General features: G+C 44.3%; 1 protein-coding gene across 1 annotated transcript in view; it reads right to left on the reverse strand.

Annotated features, from left to right (window-relative positions):
• LOC106609150 (SLIT-ROBO Rho GTPase-activating protein 1) overlaps positions 1-7,932 on the reverse strand; it is a 29,601-nt gene extending 21,669 nt beyond the window's left edge. The window contains exon 1 of the mRNA XM_014207630.2: positions 7,318-7,932. Within this exon, the coding sequence (XP_014063105.1) occupies positions 7,318-7,384 (67 nt within the window). The 5' untranslated portion in view covers positions 7,385-7,932. The remainder of the gene's footprint in view (positions 1-7,317) is intronic.
• Between the last annotated feature and the right edge of the window lie 12,634 nt (positions 7,933-20,566).

Genomic DNA, 20,566 nt, shown 5'->3' on the forward strand with positions numbered 1-20,566 from the left:
GACATTAAAAACTGTAATATCTTATGTTTTACCGAGTCGTGGCTGAACAACGACAATGATAAAATACAGCTGGCGGGGTTTACGCTGCATCGGCAAGATAGAACTATTGCCTCCGGTAAGACAAGGGGTGGAGGTCTGTGTATATTTGTAAACAACAGCTGGTGCACGAAATCTAATATTAAGGAAGTCTCGAGGTTTTGCTCGCCTGAGGTAGAGTATCTCATGATAAGCTGTAGACCACACTATTTACCAAGAGAGTTGGTATATTTTTCATAGCTGTCTATTTACCACCACAAACCGATACTGGCACAAAGTCCGCCCTCAATGAGCTGTATAAGGCCATAAGCAAACAACAGGAAAATGCTCATCCAGAGGCAGTGCTCCTAGTAGCCGGGGACTTTAACGCAGGGAAAATTAAATTAGTTTTACCTAATTTCTACCAGCATCTTAAATGTGCAACCAGAGAGAAAAAAAACTCTAGGGCACCTTTACTCCACCCACAGAGACACACACAAAGCTCTCCCTCACCCTCCATTTGGCAAATCTGAACATAATTCTGTCCTCCTGATTCCTGCTTACAAGCAAAAACTAAAGCAGGAAGCACAAGTGACTCGGTCAATAGAAGAAGTGGTCAGATGATGCAGATGCTAAGCTACAGGACTGTTTTGCTAGCACAGACTGGAATATGTTCCGGGATTCTTCTGATGGCAATGACCACATCAGTCACTGGCTTCATCAATAAGTGTAACGATGATGTTGTCCCCACAGTGACCGTACGTACATACCCCAACCAGAAGCCATGGATTACAGGCAACATCCGCACTGAGTTTAACGGTAGAGCTGCCACTTTCAAGGAGCAGGACTCTAACCCGATCGCTTATAAGAAATCCCGCTATGCCATGAGACAAACCATCAAACAGGCAAAGCGTCAATACAGCACTAAGATTGAATCATACTACATCGGCTCCAACGCTCGTCGGATGTGGCAGGGCTTGCAAACAACTGTATTACAGACTACAAAGGGAAGTGCAGCCGCAAGCTGCCCAGTGACACATGCCAACCAGACAAGCTAAATTACTTCTATGCTCGCTTCGAGGCAAGCAACACTGAAGTATGCATGAGAGCATCAGCTGTTCCGGATGACTATGTGATCGCGCTCTCCATAGCCGATGTGAATAAGACCTTTAAAAACAGGTCAACATTCACAAGGCCGCAGGGCTAGACGGATTACCAGGATGTGTACTCCGAGCATACGCTGACCAACTGGCAAGTGTCTTCACTGACATTTTCAACCTGTCCCTGACTGAGTCTGTAATACCAACATGTTTCAAGCAGACCACCATAGTCCCTGTGCTCAAGAACACTAAGGTAACCTGCCTAAATGACGACCGACCCGTAGCATTCACGTCTGTAGCCATGAAGTGCTTTGAAAGGCTGGTCATGGCTCACATCAACACCATTATCCCAGAAACCCTAGACCCACTCAAATTTGCACACCGGCCCAAGAGATGATGCACTCCACACTGCCCATTCCCACCTGGACAAAAGGAACACCTACGTGAGAATGCTATTCATTGACTACAGCTCAGCGTTCAACACCATAGTTCCTTCAAAGCTCTTCACTAAGCTAAAGACCCTGGGACTAAACACCTCCCTCTGCAACTGGATCCTGGACTTCCTGACGGACGCCCCCAGGTGGTAAGGGTAGGTATCAACACATCTGTGACGCTGATCCTCAACACGTGGCCCCCTCAGAGGTGTCCGTGCTCAGTCCCCTCCCTCCCGCTTTGAGGATAATACAGTGCCACCGTTGCGGCCCACTTACAAGGACTGTGCCACCCCCCCTCCTTCTCCATGGCCGATGTGAGTAAGACACTTAAAACGTGTTAATCCTTGCAAGGCTGCTAGCCCAGATGGTATCCCTAGTCGCGTCCTCAGCGCATGCGCAGACCAGCTGGCTGGTGTGTTTACGGACATATTTAATCGCTCCCTATCCTAGTCTGCTGTCTCCACATTCTTCAAGATGGCCACCATTTTTCTTGTACCCAAGAAGGCAAAGACAACTGAACTAAATGTCTACCGCCCTGTAGCACTCACTTCTGTCATCATGAAGTGCTTTGAGAGGCTGGGCAAGGATCATATCACCACCTTACCGGCCACCCTAGACCCACTTCAGTTTGCATACCATCCCAACAGGTCCACAGACGATGCATTCGCCATCACACTGCACACTGCCCTATCCAATCTGGACAAGAGGAATACTTTTGTAAGAATGCTGTTCATTGACTAGAGCTCAGCATTCAACACCATAGTACCCTCCAAGCTGGAGGCCCTGGGTCTCAACCCCGCCCTGTGCAATTGGGTCCTGGACTGTGATGGGCCGCCACCGGTGGTGAAGGTAGGAAACAACATCTCTACTTCGCTGACCCTCAACACTGGGGCCCCACAAGGGTGCGTGCTCAGCCCCCTCCTGTACTCCCTGTTCACCCACGACAGCGTGGCCATGCACGCCTCCAACGCAATCATCAAGTTTGCAGATGACACAACAGTAGTGGGCTTGATTACCAACAACGATGAGACAGCCTACAGGAAAGAGGTGATGGCACTCGGAGTGTAGTGTCAGGAAAACAACCTCTCACTCAATGTCAACAAAACAAAGGAGATGATCGTGGACTTCAGGAAACAGCAGAGGGAGCACCCCTCTATCCACATCGAAGGGACAGCAGTGGAGAAGGTGGTAAGTTAAGATCCACAGCATACACATCACAGACAAACTGAAATGGTCCACCCACACAGACAGTGTGGTGAAGAAGGCGCAACAGCTCCTCTTCAACCTAAGGAGGCTGAAGAAATTTGGCTCGTCACCCAAAACCCTGACAAACCTTTACAGATACACAATCGAGAGCATCCTGTCGGGCTGTATCACAGCCTGGTATGGGAACTGCACTGCCCTCAACTGCAAGGCTCTCCAGAGGGTGGTGTGGTCTGCACAACGCACCACCGGGGTCAAACTACCTGCCCTCCATGACACCTACAGCACCCGATGTCACAGGCTGGCCAAAAAGATCATCAAGGACAACCACCACCCGAGCCACTGCCTGTGCACCCCGCTACCATCCAGAAGGAAAGGTCAGTACAGGTGCATCAAAGCTGGGACCGAGACAGAAAAACAGCTTCTATCTCAAGGACATCAGACTGCTAAACAGCAATCACTAACTCAGAGAGGCTGCTGCCTACATTGAGACCCAAATCACTGGCCACTTTAATAAATGGATCACTAGTCACCTTAAATAATGCCACTTTAATAATGTTTTCATATTTAACATTACTCATATCATATGTAAACTCAGCAAAAAAAGAAACGTCCTCTCACTGTCAACTGCATTTATTTTTAGCAAACTTAACGTGTAAATATTTGTATGAACATAACAAGACTCAACAACTGAGAGATAACTGAACAAAGACATAAACTGAACAAGTTCCACAGACATGTGACTAACAGAAATTGAATAATGTGTCCCTGAACAAAGGGGGGAGGGTCAAAATCAAAAGTAACAGTCAGTATCTGGTGTGGCCACCAGCTGCATTAAGTTCTGCAGTTCATCTCCTCCTGAGACATTACTCCACACTTCCACCAAGGCACCTGCAAGTTCCAGGACATTTCTGGGGGGAATGGCCCTAGATCTCACCCTCCGATCCAACAGGTCCCAGACGTGCTCAATGGGATTGAGATCCGGGCTCTTTGCTGGCCATGGCAGAACACTGACATTCCTGTCTTGCAGGAAATCACGCAGGATCAGCCTGCAGGAAGGGTACCACATGAGGGAGGAGGATGTCTTCCCTGTAACGCACAGCATTGAGATTGCCTGCAATGACATCAAGCTCAGTTCGATGATGCTGTGACACACCACCCCAGACCATGATGGACCCTCCACCTCCAAATCGATCCCACTCTAGAGTACAGGCCTCGGTGTAATGCTTATTCCTTTGACGATAAATGCGAATCCAACCATCACCCCTAGTGAAACAAAACCGCGACTCGTCAGTGAAGAGCACTTTTTGCCAGTCCTGTCTGGCCCAGTGACGGTTAGTTTGTGCCCATAGGCGACGTTGTTGCCGGTGATGTCTGGTGAGGACCTGCCTTACAACAGGCCTACAAGCCCTCAGTCCAGCCTTTCTCAGCCTATTGGGGACAGTCTGCACTGATGGAGGGATTATGCGTTCCTGGTGTATCTCGGGCAGTTGTTGTTGCCATCCTGTACCTGTCCCGCAGGTGTGATGTTCGGATGTACCGATCCTATGCAGGTGTTGTTACATGTGGTCTCAAATCAAATCAAAGTTTATTTGTCACGTGCACCAAATACAACAGGTGTAGACCTTACAGTGAAATGCTTACTTACAGGCTCTAACCAATACTGCAAAAAAGGTATTAGGTGAACAATAGGTAAGTAAAGAAATAAAAACAGTAAAAAGACAGTGAAAAACAGTAGCGAGGCTATATACAATAGCGAGGCTATAAAAGTAGCGAGGCTACATACAGACACCGGTTAGTCAGGCTAATTGAGGTAGTATGTACATGTAGATATGGTTAAAGTGACTATGCATATATGATGAACAGAGAGTAGCAGTAGCATAAAGAGGGGTTGGCGGGTGGTGGGTGGCAGGTGGAGAGACACAAAGCAGATCAGCTGTCCGTCCTGTCTCCCTGTAGCGCTGTCTTAGGCGTCTCACAGTACGGACATTGCAATTTATTGTCCTGGCCACATCTGCAGTCCTCATGCGTCCTTGCAGCATGCCTATGGCACGTTCGCGCAGATGAGCAGGGACCCTGGGCATATTTCTTTTGGTGTTTTTCAGAGTCAGTAGAAAGGCCTCTTTAGTGTCCTAAGTTTTCATAACTGTGACCTTAATTGCCTACCGTCTGTAAGCTGTTAGTGTCTAAACGACCGTTCCACAGGTGCATGTTCATTAATTGTTTATGGTTCATTGAACAAGCATGGGAAACAGTGTTTAAACCCTTTAAAAAGAAGATCTGTGAAGTTATTTTGATTTTTACGAATTATCTTTGAAAGACAGAGTCCTGAAAAAGGGCCGTTTCTTTTTTTGCTGAGTTTATATACTGTATTTTATACCATCTATTGCACCTTGCCTATGCCGCTCGGCCATCGCTAATCCATATATTTATATGTACATATTCTTATTTAGATTTGTGTGTATTAGGTAGTTGTTGGGGAATTGTTAGATTACTTGTTAGTTATTACTGCACTGTCAGAACTAGAAGCACAAGCATTTCGCTATACTCGCATTAACATCTACTAAGCATGTGTATGTGACCAATAAAATTATTTGATTTACTCCCTATTCACCCATGACTGCATTGCCAGGCACGACTCCAACACCATCATTAAGTTTTTCCCGACGACACAACAGTGGTAGGCCTGATCACTGACAACAATGAAACAGCCTATAGAGAGGAGGTCAGAGAACTGGCCGTGTGGTGCCAGGATAACAACCTCGCCCTCAACGTGATCAAGACAAAGATGATTGCTGACTACAGGAAAAGGAGGACCGAACACACCCCCATTCTCATCTACGGGACTGTAGTGGTGCAGGTTAAGAGCTTCAAGTTCCTTGGTGTCCACATCACCATCAAACTATCATGGTCCAAACACACCAAGACAGTCGTGAAGAGGTCACAACAAAGCCTATTCCTCAGGAGACTGAAAAGATTTGGCATGGCTCCTCAGATCCTCAAAATGTTCTACAGCTGCACCATCGAGAGCATCCTGCATCTCCGCCTGGTATGGCAACTGCTCGGCCTCCGACCGCAAGGTACTACAGAGGGTAGTGCGTACTGACCAGTACATCACTTGGGCCGTGTGGCTGAAGTCTTTAACAATTTTTGGGGCCTTCCTTTGACACTGCCAAGTATAGAGGTCCTGGATGGCAGGAAGATTGTCTTGGTGTGTTTGGACCATGATAGTTTGATGGTGATGTGGACACCAACTCTACTTACATGTACATATTACCTCAATTACCTCGACTAACCTGTGCCCCCACACATTGACTTTGTACCGGTACCCCCTGTATAAAGCCTCGCTATGGTTATTTTACTGCTGCTCTTTAACTGTTATTTTTACTTAAAACTTATTTTTTCTTAAAACTGCATTGTTGTTAAGGGCTTGTAAGTAAGCATTTCACTGTAAGGTCTACACCTGTTGTACTCAGCGTATGTGACAAATAACATTTCATTTGATTATAGCCACTGCACTTCTCCCCTTCCACTCTGTGTAACACAGTGTAGGATGCTGATGCCTCAGCAGCTCTGGGCGCCAGAACGCTCACCACACAAAGTAGTCAGCCAGGTCACCCGTGATACAAGTCTGTATTCAACATCCATCCATGACTGAGGATGTATTTAGTTCAGTGCTATTGTAAGACGTGACATTTAACAGAATCAGTCTCACGTGGAACACCTGTACAGTCAGTCAGTGCTCTCCCCAGATGCCCCCCTCATTTCATACCGTACCACAGGACATCATGGTGGGGAGGGGGGCAGTTCCATAGTTACAGCACTGAGTGGAGGTCCGACTGTCACAGTAACCATAACAAGCCTCTCTCCTTGGGGACATCAGTGGGGTTGACGAGATGATGAAACCTACGCCGTGTCCCACTCCCACCATACGCAGAGTGCAGTGCTCATTATATACAGTTTGTCAGACACACCCGGGGGAGCCCGCTGCAGTCACAGCCTCTGAAGTAAACCAATACATGCAAACCAACAGTGGAACAGAACCAACACCACAGACAGAGAAAGACAGACAGAGCTCCCAGCTATGTCAAATACCCACTACTACTCCACTCTATACCCAGCTACCACTCCACTCTATACCCACTACTACTCCACTCTATACCCACTGACTAGTGTAACCTACTACTGGCAAACAGCCTGACTTCCACATGGCTGAGAATGATCAAGGGCGCTGCAGAATCCCCCCCCTCTCTCCTCTCCCCCTCAGGCACCTTACAGCACTCAGGATGAACCCAGAAATACTGATGTATCATACTGAGGTGTCATCCCCACTACACATCCATTTTCCAAACAAGCCATGTTTGAGAGGCGGTAGATCAGACATAATAGGCAGGTGTAGTGTATATGGACAGGTGTGTTTGTGTGTGTGTATATGAATGTGCCTATGAGAGAGGGGGGGTGTATAAACATGAGGGTGTGTATGAGGGGTGTATATGTGTGCGTACATATCGGTGTGCATGTGCGCGGGTTCGCGTTAGTGATAATTGTTTTTTAGAAAAGCATACCTTTCACCTGGCTCTCATACTCTGCAATTATCTCCTTGTCCTTCTTGCTCCTGACCAGGTTCGACATGTCGGCGCACTAACGATGGTCAATCAGATAACGGTCCAAATATTGATTATTCCGTTCCACCGCGCGTCCACGATGCCCGAGGCACTATCGCAAACCACAGGTTACATACTAGAGAATAGATCCACTCACTGCCGCAACAACAGAATGTATTATTCCTCTTCAAGGGATGGCAGATAAAACGCTCAATCATCCAGAATCACCCTTTCCATAGATCCACCCGTGACCGCCTGAGCCATGCTACGGGTTCTCTGTGAGCTGTCAACTGGGAAGCAGGTAGTAACAATTTCCCATTAGCGAGCTCAATGAGCGCGGCAGAAGCCTACACACACTGGGCTGCGGTAAGAGAGTGGTGCACGCCCACTAGGTAATCCAGCGGAACACTGACGCGCCCCTGGTCTCTCTCGTTCGCCGGAGTTCCTCCTGTACAAGTCTCTCCCGGGGTGTTTGCGTGAGTGTGTGTACAATATGTGTCTGTGACCTAACCCTGTAGTAACCTTTCACACAAACTATGAGCTACGCTACACTGCATGCTGCTCAATGCCATGGGAAAGGGTGGGGCTCGGGGGCGTGTACCCAGAGATGATTGACAGTTAAGCCTACGGCGACCACTTCAGCCTTGTTCACATTGGCAATTTGAAGTGACTCAAATCTTTTATTTTTTTTTCGATTCGAGTCTTATTTTTTTCTGCAGCCTGAACAGACAAGAAGCACATGGAATCAGATGTTTTATTTAACCAGGCAAGTCAATTAAGAACAAATTCTTATTTACAATGACAGCCTACCAAAAGGCCTCCTGAGGGGACGTTAAAAAGAAATTAAAATAGGACAAAAACACATCACGACAAGAGAGACAACACTACATAAAGAGACCTAATACAACACAGCACGGTAGCAACACAACATGGCAGCAGCACAAAACAGGGTACAAATATTATTGATCACAGACAACAGCAAGAAGGTAGAGACAACAATACATTACGCAAAGCAGCCACAACTGTCACTAAGTGTGTCCATGATTGACTCTTTGAACGAAGAGATTGAGATAAAACTGTCCACTTTGAGTGTTTGTTGCAGCTCGAGATCCCTACTGGACTCCTGACGTTGTGGGGGTCGGCTCCAATACCTTGTGGACTGGGAGGTTGTACGGCCCAGAGGAACGCCGTTGCGTTCCGGTGGATGACATTCTGGATCCCAACATCATCCGTGATTTCCATTTTCGCCGACCTGCCCGATCCTCGGGGCCGTTACTCTGACCGGCGTCGTCCTGTGGCTACTTCCCTCCGGCGTTCGAGGTCGCTGGTTTACTAATCACCGGTCCTGGCAACCATCATTACACGCACCTGGCATTCATCATGAGGCACACCTGGACTCCATTACCTCCTCTTTATCTTGCACTCCTTTAGGTTCATTCCCCAGGCAGTATTGTTTCTGTGTTTCATGTCAAGAAACATGTATCTGTTCCATGTTCCTTCTTTTATTAAACTTACCACCTGCACCTACTTCTCGACTCTCTGCGTCACAGTGGGCAAATTTTGTCATCAAAGTCTGGCATTCTCTGGATTTATGGTGCTTTCAAGACAACTGGGAACTTGGGGGAGGCCAATCAAAGCTACTGTAGACATAACGTGATTTGATGTCATATTATCTGTGGCCAATCACCTTGAACCTTCTTGGATGGGAACATCTAATGTAACTCAATGGCAGCACCCAAGGGGCTAGAATTTTAGAGCTCTACCCTTAGACTTGGCGGTGACGTACTGTGGAGTCCCCATGAGTGACAACACTGAGCCAATCACTGCACAACGCTCCGTATTTTATGCTGGCTTGCCCCACCATCACAGAAAGCACAGAGCTTGGCTGAAACACCTGCATTTTGGAGCTGCCTTACTCAAGAAAACAAAAAAGAGACCATGTTTGTATGCGGCTTTGTTAATTCAATTATATTTTTTACAGTGTTTGCAAACTGATATGTGACAGGTATTAATGCCAAAATAACATGCAAAACAGGCAAGTCCAGATTTTTTTTGCCTAGTTGGCCATTTAACTTACCCTGCCTTCATAACCAAGTGGGAAGGTGGTATTTACCAGTTGGATGCGTTCACGTGCTTTGAACTCGTTGAGAAAAGCAGATTGTTTCAATTTACCCCTGCCTACATGTACAGAGCCTTCAGAAAGTATCCATGCCCCTTGACCTAGGAACATAGACTACATCCCTGTATTTTTCTAGTCCTTGACTTTTTCCACATTGTCGTGTTACAGCCTGAATTTCAAATGTATTAAATTGAGATTTTGTGTCACTGGCCTACACACAATACCCCATAATGTCAAAGTGGAATTCTGTATTTAGAAATGTTTACAAATTAATAAAGAATGATAAGCTGAAATGTCTTGAGTCAAAAATTAAACCCCTTTGCAATGACAAGCCTAAATAAGTAAAGGAGTAAACATGTGCTTAACAAGTCACATAAGTTGTATGGACTCACTCTGTGTGTAATAATAGTGATTTTCATTTTTAATGACTACCTTATCTCTGTACCTAACACATACAATTATCTGAAAGTTACCTCAGGTGAACAGTGAATTTCAAATACAGATTCAACCACAAAGACCAAGGAGGTTTCCCAATGTCTTGCAAAGAAGGCCACGGTAAAGTTTTTGAGCATGGTGAAGATATTAATTACACTTTCGATGGTGTGTCTATACAACCACTCACTACAAAGATACAGGTGTCCTCCCTAACCCAGAGAGGAAGGAAACCGCTTAGGAATTTCACCATGAGGTCAATGGTGACTTTAAAACAGAGTTTAATGGCTGTGATACGAGAACTGAGGATGGATCAACAACATTGTATTTACTCCACAATAGCAACCTAAATGACAGAGTGAAAAGAAGGAAGCCTGTACAGAATAAAAATATTCCAAAACATGCTTCCTGTTTGCCCTAAAGTAAAACTGCAAATGATGTAGCAAAGAAATTAACTTCATGTCCTGAATACAAAGTTTTAAGTTTGGGGCAAATTAAAGACTTACCCAGAAAGACTCACTGCCAAAAGTGATTCTAACATGTATTGACTCAGGGGTTTGAATACTTATGTAAATGAGATATTTCTGTATTTCATTTTCAATAAATGTGCAAACATGACTAAAAACATGTTTTCACATGTTTTAAAATGTGTACATATATATTTTGAATTCAGGCTGTAACACAACAACGTGGAATAAGTCAAGGGGTTTGAATACTTTGAAGACACTGTAGATATGTACATACAACTGTCATACCCCTGCACATTGATATGGCACAGGTACTGCCTGTATATACTGTAGATTCATTCTTGTGTATTTTATTCCTCGTGTTTTTATTTTATTAATTTGATCTCGGCATCGTTGGGAAAGAGCTCATACGTAAGCATTTCACGGTAAAGTCTACACCTGTTGCATACACCTGTCTACACCTGTTGCATGTTACAAATAAAAATTGTATTTGATTTGATTGGCTAATGGCAACAAGCATGTCAACCATAAACTAAAAGTACAGCTATCATGCTTGTAAACAAATTATAGTGTTATAAAACCATATTAACAGATTGCTTTTTATAAATACTGTTTTGTTATTGCATTTAACTGCCAAAAATGCTGTTATCGAGGTAATTGCTGAAGTTAGAGGTTTGCATGTAGGAGAAGTTGGAGCTGACGTCAGAGGTCAGCATGTGCATTTTTCCCAGTCGTATGTGGTAAATACCGTCTTCTCACTTGGTAATGAACGCAGGGTTAGTTTTGGAATGGGAGTTATTTGTGCTGAAACCTGCATACGGAGTGGATCCCCCAGGCAGTGGTGACCTGTCATTTAGGGCAGGTGGGGCAGACCGCCTGATTTGAGCCCCACCTGTTTAGCTAAATATATATATACAGTACCACAATCAAAAGTTTGGACACACTTACTCATTCATGGGTTTTTCTTTATTTTTTACAATTTTCTACATTGTAGAATAATAGTGAAGACACCAAAATTATGAAATAAAACATATGGAATCATGTAGTAACCAAAAAAGTGTTAAACAAATGAAAATATATATTTATATTTGAGATTCTTCAAAGTAGCCACCCTTTTCCTCGATGACAGCTTTGCACACTCTTGGCATTCTCTCAATCAGCTTCATGAGGTAGTTAACTGGAATGCATTTCAATTAACAGGTGTGCCTTGTTAAAAGTTAATTTGTGGAATTTCTTTCCTTCTTAATGCATTTGAGACAAACAGTTGTGTTGTGACAAGGTAGGGGTGATATACAGAAGAAAGACCTATCTGGTGAAAGACCAAGTCCAGATTATGGCAAGAACAGCTGAAATGAGCAAAGAAAACCGACAGTCCATCATTACTTTAAGACATGAAGTCAGTCAATATGGAAAATGTCAAGAACTTTGAAAGTTTCTTCAAGTGCAGTTGCAAAAAACCATGAAGCGCTATGATGAAACTGGCTCTCATGAGGACCGCCAAAGGAAAGGAACACCCAGAGTTACCTCTGCTGCAGAGGATAAGCTCATTTGTAAAGGGGTGCGTAACTGGTGGCAGGGAAGTCAGATGCAGGAGAGCAGAACTAGGTAGTAGCCGGAGCAGTTTAATCCAAAAACCAACGGCATAAAAATACAACAGAATATGGGTACAAAAACCCCGACGCGCACCAGTAAACAAGTGCACAAGCACTTACAACAAACAATCCCACACAAAGACATGGGGGGAACAGAGGGTTAAATACACAACAAATAATGAGGGAAATGGAAACCAGGTGTGTATGAAAACAAGACAAAACAAATGGAAAATGAAAAGTGGATCGACGATGGCTTATAGACCGGTGACGACGACCGCTGAACGCCGCCCGAACAAGGAGAGGAAACAACTTCGGTGGAAGTCATGACATCATTAGAGTTTCCAGCCTCAGAAATTGCAGCCCAAATAAATGCTTCACAGAGTTCAAGTAACGTACACATCTCAACATCAACTGTTCAGAGGAGACTGCATGAATCAGGCCTTCATGGTCGAATTGCTGCAAAGAAACCACTACTAAAGGACACCAATAAGAAGAAGAGACTTGCTTAGGCCAATAAACATGAGCAATGAACATTAGATGGGTGGAAATCTGTACTTTGGTCGGATGAGTCCAAAATTGAGATTTCTGGTTCCAACTGCCATGTCTTAGTGAGACGCAGAGTAGGTGAACGGATGATCTCCACATGTGTGGTTCCCACAGTGAAGCATGTAGGAGGAGGTGTGATGTGTGGAGGTGATTTGCTGGTGACACTGTCAGTGATTTATTTAGAATTCAAGGCACACTTAATTATCATGGCTACCACAGCATTCTGCAGCGATACGCCATCCCATCTGGTTTGCGCTTTGTGGGACTATCATTTGTTTTTCAACAGGACAATGACCCAAAAAACACAGCATTTATTTATATATATATATATATTTATTTATTTTTGTTTTTTTGCATGTTATTTTGACATTAATACTTATCACATATCAGTTTGCAAACAATGTAAAAATACAACAACATTGAGTTAATAAAGCTGCATACAAACATTGTCTCTTTTTTGCTTTATTGACTAAGGCAGCTCCAAGATGCAGGTGTTTCACCCTAGCTCAGTGCTTTCTGTGGTGGAGGGGCAGCCAGCGGAAAATACAGAGTGTAGGGGTTGGTAATGTTCTCAAGTGATTGGCTCAGTGTTCTGTCACTTATGGGGATACTATGTCAGTGCAACATCTACAAGGAGAGCTCGAAAATTCAAGCCCTTTGGGTGCTGTCATAGATTTACATTAGAAGTGCCCATCCAAGAAGGCTGAAGGTCAATGGCCACAGATAAAATGACGTACAATCCTGTTATATATATACCGTAGCTTTGATTGGACTGATGTCAACATCATACTTTCAAAATCTTAGCTAGCGAGCTAGACAAGCAGAATCAAGTCAACAATCTACTGGCAAATCCTTTTCAATCCTTGCCATATGGAAGGAAGTTATAGATGAAACATATCAGTGCTGATCGGCCATTGGACATAAACATTACACAACACGTTGGAAATCGAAAATTCAACAATGAGTGGTTTGGAAAGAATCAGTGGCTAACTGCAATGGTTGTAAAGCTATTACTAGCCTGCTATACAGTGGAGAGGGTGTGTGGTCCAAGTCTGGGTTTTAGGGTCTTTTCCTAGCTTAAAAGGATAAACATTCACATGCAACACCATGGGCCAGAAAATGTTGAGTACATTGGCCATGATGTCAATCCAGCATGACTTCTGTCGCGTTCAAAGCAACTGGAAACTCAGAACTGAGAAATCTCAGACTTCAGTGAGTCCAAGACAACTGGGAACGAGCTCTGACTGGGAAAATACATTTTGAACGGTCATCCAACTCGGAATTTCAACTCGGAAACTCTGGCCTCTTTTTAGAGATTTGACCTGAAGATCACTGACGTCATCAATCAATCAATCAATCAATCAATCAATCAATCAATCAATCAATCAATCAATCAATCAATCAAATGTATTTATAAAGCCCTTCTTACATCAGCTGATGTCACAAAGTGCTGTACAGAAACCCAGCCTAAAACCCCAAACAGCAAGCAATGCAGGTGTAGAAGCACGGTGGCTAGGAAAAACTCCCTAGAAAGGCCAGAACCTAGGAAGAAACCTAGAGAGGAATCAGGCTATGAGGGGTGGCCAGTCCTCTTCTGGCAGTGCCGGGTGGAGATTATAACAGAACATGGCCAAGATGTTCAAATGTTCATAGATGACCAGCAGGGTCAAATAATAATAATCACAGTGGTTGTAGAGGGTGCAACAGGTCAGCACTTCAGCAGTAAATGTCAGTTGGCTTTTCATAGCCGATCATTCAGAGTATCTCTACCGCTCCTGCTGTCTCTAGAGAGTTGAAAACAGCAGGTCTGGGACAGGTAGCATGTCCGGTGAACAGGTCAGGGTTCCATAGCCGCAGGCAGAACAGTTGAAACTGGAGCAGCAGCACGGCCAGGTGGACTGGGAACAGCAAGGAGTCGTCAGGCCAGGTAGTCCTGAGGCATGGTCCTAGGACAGGAAAATCACGTCAGTGACTCAACCCACTCAAGTGACGCACCCCTCCTAGGGATGGCATGGAAGAGCACCTGTAAGCCAGTGACTCAGCCCCTGTAATAGGGTTTGAGGCAGAGAATCCCCAGTGGAGAGAGGGGAACCGGCCAGGCAGAGAGAGCAAGGGCGGTTCGATGCTCCAGTGCCTTTCCATTCACCTTCACACTCCTGGCCCAGACTACACTCAATCATAGGACCTACTGAAGAGATGAGTCTTCAATAAAGACTTAATGGTCGAGACCGAGTCTGCGTCTCTCACATGGATAGGCAGACCATTCCATAAAAATGGAGCTCTATAGGAGAAAGCCCTGCCTCCAGCTGTTTGCTTAGAAATTCTAGGGACAGTAAGGAGGCCTGCGTCTTGTGACCGTAGCGTACGTGTAGGTATGTACGGCAGGACCAAATCGGAAAGATAGGTAGGAGTAAGCCCATGTAATGCTTTGTAGGTTAGCAGTAAAACCTTGAAATCAGCCCTGCCTTAACAGGTAGCCAGTTTAGAGAGGCTAGCACTGGAGAAATATGATACGAATTTTTGGTTCTAGTCAAGATTCTAGCAGCCGTGTTTAGTACTAACTGAAGTTTAGTTAGTGCTTTATCTGGGTAGCCAGAAAGTAGAGCATTGCAGTAGTCTAACCTAGAAGTGACAAAGCATGGATACATTTTTCTGCATAATTTTTGGATGGAAAATTTCTGATTTTTGCAATGTTACGTAGATGGAAAAAGCTGTCCTTGAAACAGTCTTGATATGTTCGTCAAAAGAGAGATCAGCATCCAGAGTAACGCAAAGGTCCTTCACAGTTTTATTTGAGACGACTGCACAACCATCAAGATTAATTGTCAGATTCAACAGAAGATCTCTTTATTTCTTGGGACCTAGAACTAGCATCTCTGTTTTGTCCGAGTTTAAAAGTAGAACATTTGCCACCATCCACTTCCTTATGTCTGAAACACAGGCTTCCAGGGAGGGCAATTTTGGGGCTTCACCATGTTTCATCGAAATGTACAGCTGTGTGTCGTCCGCATAGCAGTGAAAGTTAACATTATGTTTCCGAATGACATCACAAAGAGGTAAAATATATAGTGAAAACAATAGTGGTCCTAAAACGGAGCCTTGAGGAACACCGAAATGTACAGTTGATTTGTCAGAGGACAAACCATCCACAGAGACAAACTGATATATTTCAGAAAGATAAGATCTAAACCAGGCCAGAACTTGTCCGTGTAGACCAATTTGGGTTTCCAATCTCTCCAAAAGAATGTGGTAATCGATGGTATCAAAAGCAGCACTAAGGTCTAGGAGCACAAGGAGATACAGAACCTCGGTGTGACGCCATTAAAAGGTAATTTACCACCTTCACAAGTGCAGTCTCAGTGCTATGATTGCGTCTAAAACCAGACTGAAGCGTTTCATATACATTGTTTGTTTGCAGGAAGGCAGTGAGTGCTGCGCAACAGCTTTTTCTAACATTTTTGATCGGAATGGGAGATACCATATAGGCCGATTTTGTTTTTTATATTTTCTGGGTCAAGGTTTGGCTTTTTCAAGAGAGGCTTTATTACTGCCACTTTTAGTGAGTTTGGTACACATCCGGTGGATAGAGAGCCGTTTATTATGTTCAACATAGGAGGGCCAAGCACAGGAAGTAGCTCTTTCATTAGTTTAGTTGGAATAGGGTCCAGTATGAAGCTTGAAGGTTTAGAGGCCATGATTATGTTCATCAATGTGTCAAGAGATATAATATAAAAAAACTTGAGTCTCTCCCTTGATCCTAGGTCCTGGCAGAGTTGTGCCGACTCAGGACAACTGAGCTTTTTAAGGAATACACAGATTTAAAGAGGAGTCTGTAATTTGCTTTCTAATGATCATGATCTTTTCCTCAAAGAAGTTCATAAATTTATCACTGCTGAAGTGAAAGCCACCCTCTCTTGGGGAATGCTGCTTTTTAGTTAGCTTTGCGACAATATCAAAAATACATTTTGGATTGTTCTTATTTTCCTCAATTAAGTTGGAAAAATAGGATGATCGCGCAGCAGTGCGGGCTCTTCGATACTGCACGGTACTGTCTTTCCAAGCTAGTCGGAAGACTTCCAGTTTGGTGTAGAGCCATTTCCGTTTTCTGGAAGCTTGCTTCAGAGCTCGGGTATTTTCTGTATACCAGGGAGCTAGTTTAATGTTTTTTGTTTTTAGGGGTGCGACTGCAGCTAGGGTATTGCGCAAGGTTAAATTGAGTTCCTCAGTTAGGTGGTTAACTGATTTGTGTACTCTGACGTCCTTGGGTAGGTGGAGGGAGTCTGGAAGGGCATCTAGGAATCTTTGGGTTGTCCGAGAATTTATAGCACGGCTTTTGATGATCCTTGGTTGGGGTCTGAGCAGTTAATTTGTTGCGATTGCAAACTTAATAAAATGGTGGTCCGATAGTCCAGGATTATGAGGAAAAACATTAAGATCCACAACATTTATTCCACAGGACAAAACTAGATCCAGAGTATGACTGTGGCAGTGAGTAGGTCCGGAGACATGTTGGACAAAACCCACTGAGTCGATGATGGCTTTGAAAGCCTTTTGGAGTGGGTCTAATATGTGAATATAAGGTCCGATAGGAATTCAGGGAACTCGGTGAGGAACGCTGTATATGGCCAAGGAGGCCTGTAAACAGTAGCTATAAAAATTGATTGAGTAGGCTGCATAGATTTCATGACTAGAAGCTCAAAAGACGAAAAAGTCTTTTTTTGGTAAATTGAAATTTGCTATCGTAAATGTTAGCAACACCTCCGTCTTTGCGGGATGCGCGGGGGATATGGTCACTAGTGTAACCAGGAGGTGAGGCCTCATTTAACACAGTAAATTCATCAGGCTTAAGCCATGTTTCAGTCAGGCCAATCACATCAAGATTATTATCAGTGATTAGTTCATTGACTATAACTGCCTTGGAAGTGAGGGGTCGAACATTAAGTAGCCCTATTTTGAGATGTGAGATATCACAATCTCTTTCAATCATGGCAGGAATGGAGGAGGTCTTTATTCCAGTGAGATTGTTAAGGTGAACACCGCCATGTTTAGTTTTGCCCAACCTAGATCGAGGCACAGACACGGTCTCAATGGGGATAGCTGAGCTAACTACACTGACTGTGCTAGTGGCAGGCTCCACTAAGCTGGCAGGCTGGCTAACAGCCTGCTGCCTGGCCTGCACCCTATATCATTGTGGAGCTAGAGGAGTTTAGAGCCCTGCCTATGTTCGTAGACAAGATGAGAGCACCCCTCCAGCTAGGATGGAGTCCGTTACTCCTCAACAGGCCAGGCTTGGTCCTGCTTGTGGATGAGTCCCAGAAAGAGGGACAATTATCTACAAATTCTATCTTTTGGGAGGGACAGAAAACAGTTTTCAACCAGCGATTGAGTTGTGAGACTGCTGTAGAGCTCATCACTCCCCCTAACTGGGAGGGGGCCAGAGACAATTACTCAATGCCGACACATCTTCCTAGCTGATTTACACGCTGAAGCTATGTTGTGCTTGGTGACCTCTGAGTGTTTCATCCTAACATCGTTGATGCCGACGTGGATAACAATATCCCTATACTCTCTACACTCGCCAATTTTAGCTTTAGCCAGCACCATTTTCAGATTAGCCTTAACGTCGGTAGCCCTGCCCCCTGGTAAACAGTGTATGATCGCTGGGTCATTCCTTTTAAGTCTAATACTGCGGGTAATGGAGTCGCCAATGACTAGGATTTTCAATCTGTCAGAGCTAATGGTGGGAGGCTTTGGCGTCTCAGACCCCGTAACGGGAGGAATAGAGACCAGAGAAGGCTCTGCCTTTGACTCCGACCCGTTGCTTAATGGGGAGAACCGGTTGAAAGATTCTGTTGGCTGAATGAGTGACACCGGTTGAGCATTCCTACAGCATTTCCCTCCAGAAGCCATGAGAAAATTGTCCGGCTGCGGAGACTGTGCGAGGGGATTTATACTACTATCTGTACTTACTGGTGGCACAGATGCTGTTTCATCCTTTCCTACACTTAAATTATGAGCGAGGGAAAAACTAAAAATATAAACGGTAATTAAAAAGTCAAAACAGTTGGCAGGTAGCAAAGTAAGGTTAGCAACAAACCGCACAGCAGCACGTAAACAAGTTTTTCCGAGTTCCCAGTTGTCTTGAAAGCACCATAAATCCAGAGAATGCCAGAATTTGATAACAAAGTTTGCCCTCAAGAAGGACTGCTGCGCCACCTTCCTGTTCAAGTGAGCACAGCACATCAAGGTGTGTCCAAAAATGTATTTTATGCTGTAGCTAAGAAAGCAATACTAAGTGTATGTGCCTCACCCTAATAATTTGGTCCCTTTCCCCCTCATAACTTAGCCTACTGTTTTGACTTGGTGGTACACATGTAGCCTGTAGCCTGTTTTTAGAGAAATGTAATTATCAAATATTGTAAGAGCTTTCATTGTCTGCGTATATGCCCCCTTTATTTTTCCTATGATTCTGACTTGGTGTACAGGGACAATACTGTAAGAACGGCCCATGTTCTGAATTCTGTCGCTGCTCATTTCAAAAGTGCTGAACAAATAGTGATATTACCTACATCTGTCTTAGCTCGCTCATTAATGTCTTCATTGAAATGACAGATTGCCTCTGATCCGGTCATCGTTCCCTTATGCCATAGTTTGTACATCTCAATTGTCAGTAGAAACCACATTTGTTTAAGCAAGTCAGCCATATCAGCTATGCTTTTTTAAAGGCAGGAAATTAGGCTGAATGAACTGTTTTGCTGCCAGAAAAGGCTCTGCTGATAGCCAGGTGTAGCGGTGGTAAGTATTCACTCCATGGTTCTGAAAAGAAAGCTCTGCTGTTGGGACAGCTTTATGTAGACCCTACAAGTTTGTGGGCACTGTTTGTCACCATTATAGTGCAATGAATGTATTGTTTAGTGTTGTGAAGTGGCTTTGCTGGCATGCATCAAAAATTTTTGGGGGGAGTTTGCCCCACCAAGATTTACTTCGCCACTGCCCCCAGGACCTGCTCATTACGCTGTGTGTTGATGCAGACTGGTCTGCCATCTTGTGACACCATGCATATCTACAGAACCCTCTTCAGGATGCAGTCTTGCCTATGGCCCTGCAGCATGCTGCCACCAGATGGCAGTAGAGTCCTACTAGTCACTCCACTCATACATCCTCTGTGCCTAGCTCTTTATAGAATATTTTATTTTTTATATATAGAAAATAATACATGGTTTCTTGGTGGAGATAATGAATATGAGGTTGAAAAGTGGTAGAATTACCCTTTAAATAATATGTCAGAAGACCACTGGCAGGCATGCTGTTGTGTTGGCCCTAGTGGTCTCCCATTTCTAGCTTGATAAATTAGGGATAGAGAGGAGGTGGGATATGATACTGTGGGAGGGGTCTACATGATCAGGTTCAAAGCCCTTCAGACTCGTCATGCTACTGGGCTGGAATAAAAGCTTGCAACCACACAGGCCCTTTACGGATAGAGAACAATCAATCATGTTGGGCCTGGTTGAGAGGTAAAGAGCATATGCTCATCTGCAGAAATCAGTGCATAGTCAGTCATATAGGCTATGAGTAATGTTGCTGTATGCTGTTACCATGGGAGATGAAGACACCGGTAACTTCCAGGTTGAGAGGAAGTAATGTTATCGCCAGGTAAAGGTTAGTTGAAAAATTGCTGCCCCTAGGCTTTATGCTAGCTAAGCTGTAGGGGAGAGTGGGTTAAGTTGAGCCAAAGGGTTCATTGAACCACTCCTTGTTTCGAGGAAACCATACACAAAATGAATCATGTGACCAAATATTTAGGAAGAGGTCATAATTTATTGGGGTCTCTATAAGCTACAATATGAGGTTCTAAATCTATCATGAAAGTGCATCCTTGTAGCTATGTTGGCTAATATAGTCGAAATGTTTGCCATGGGGTAACCTTGAGCCAATGTCCATGGGGTAAGTTGTCCGTTTTATGCATAATGGAGTCAATTCAGACTTAGGAAATGTACGCTTTTCCTACGCATGCCATTACTATGCACTTCTCAGTAGTTGGTATTCAGACTTAC

This window comes from Salmo salar, chromosome ssa07 (genome assembly GCF_905237065.1).
Source record: "Salmo salar chromosome ssa07, Ssal_v3.1, whole genome shotgun sequence".
NCBI classification, from domain to species: domain Eukaryota; kingdom Metazoa; phylum Chordata; class Actinopteri; order Salmoniformes; family Salmonidae; genus Salmo; species Salmo salar.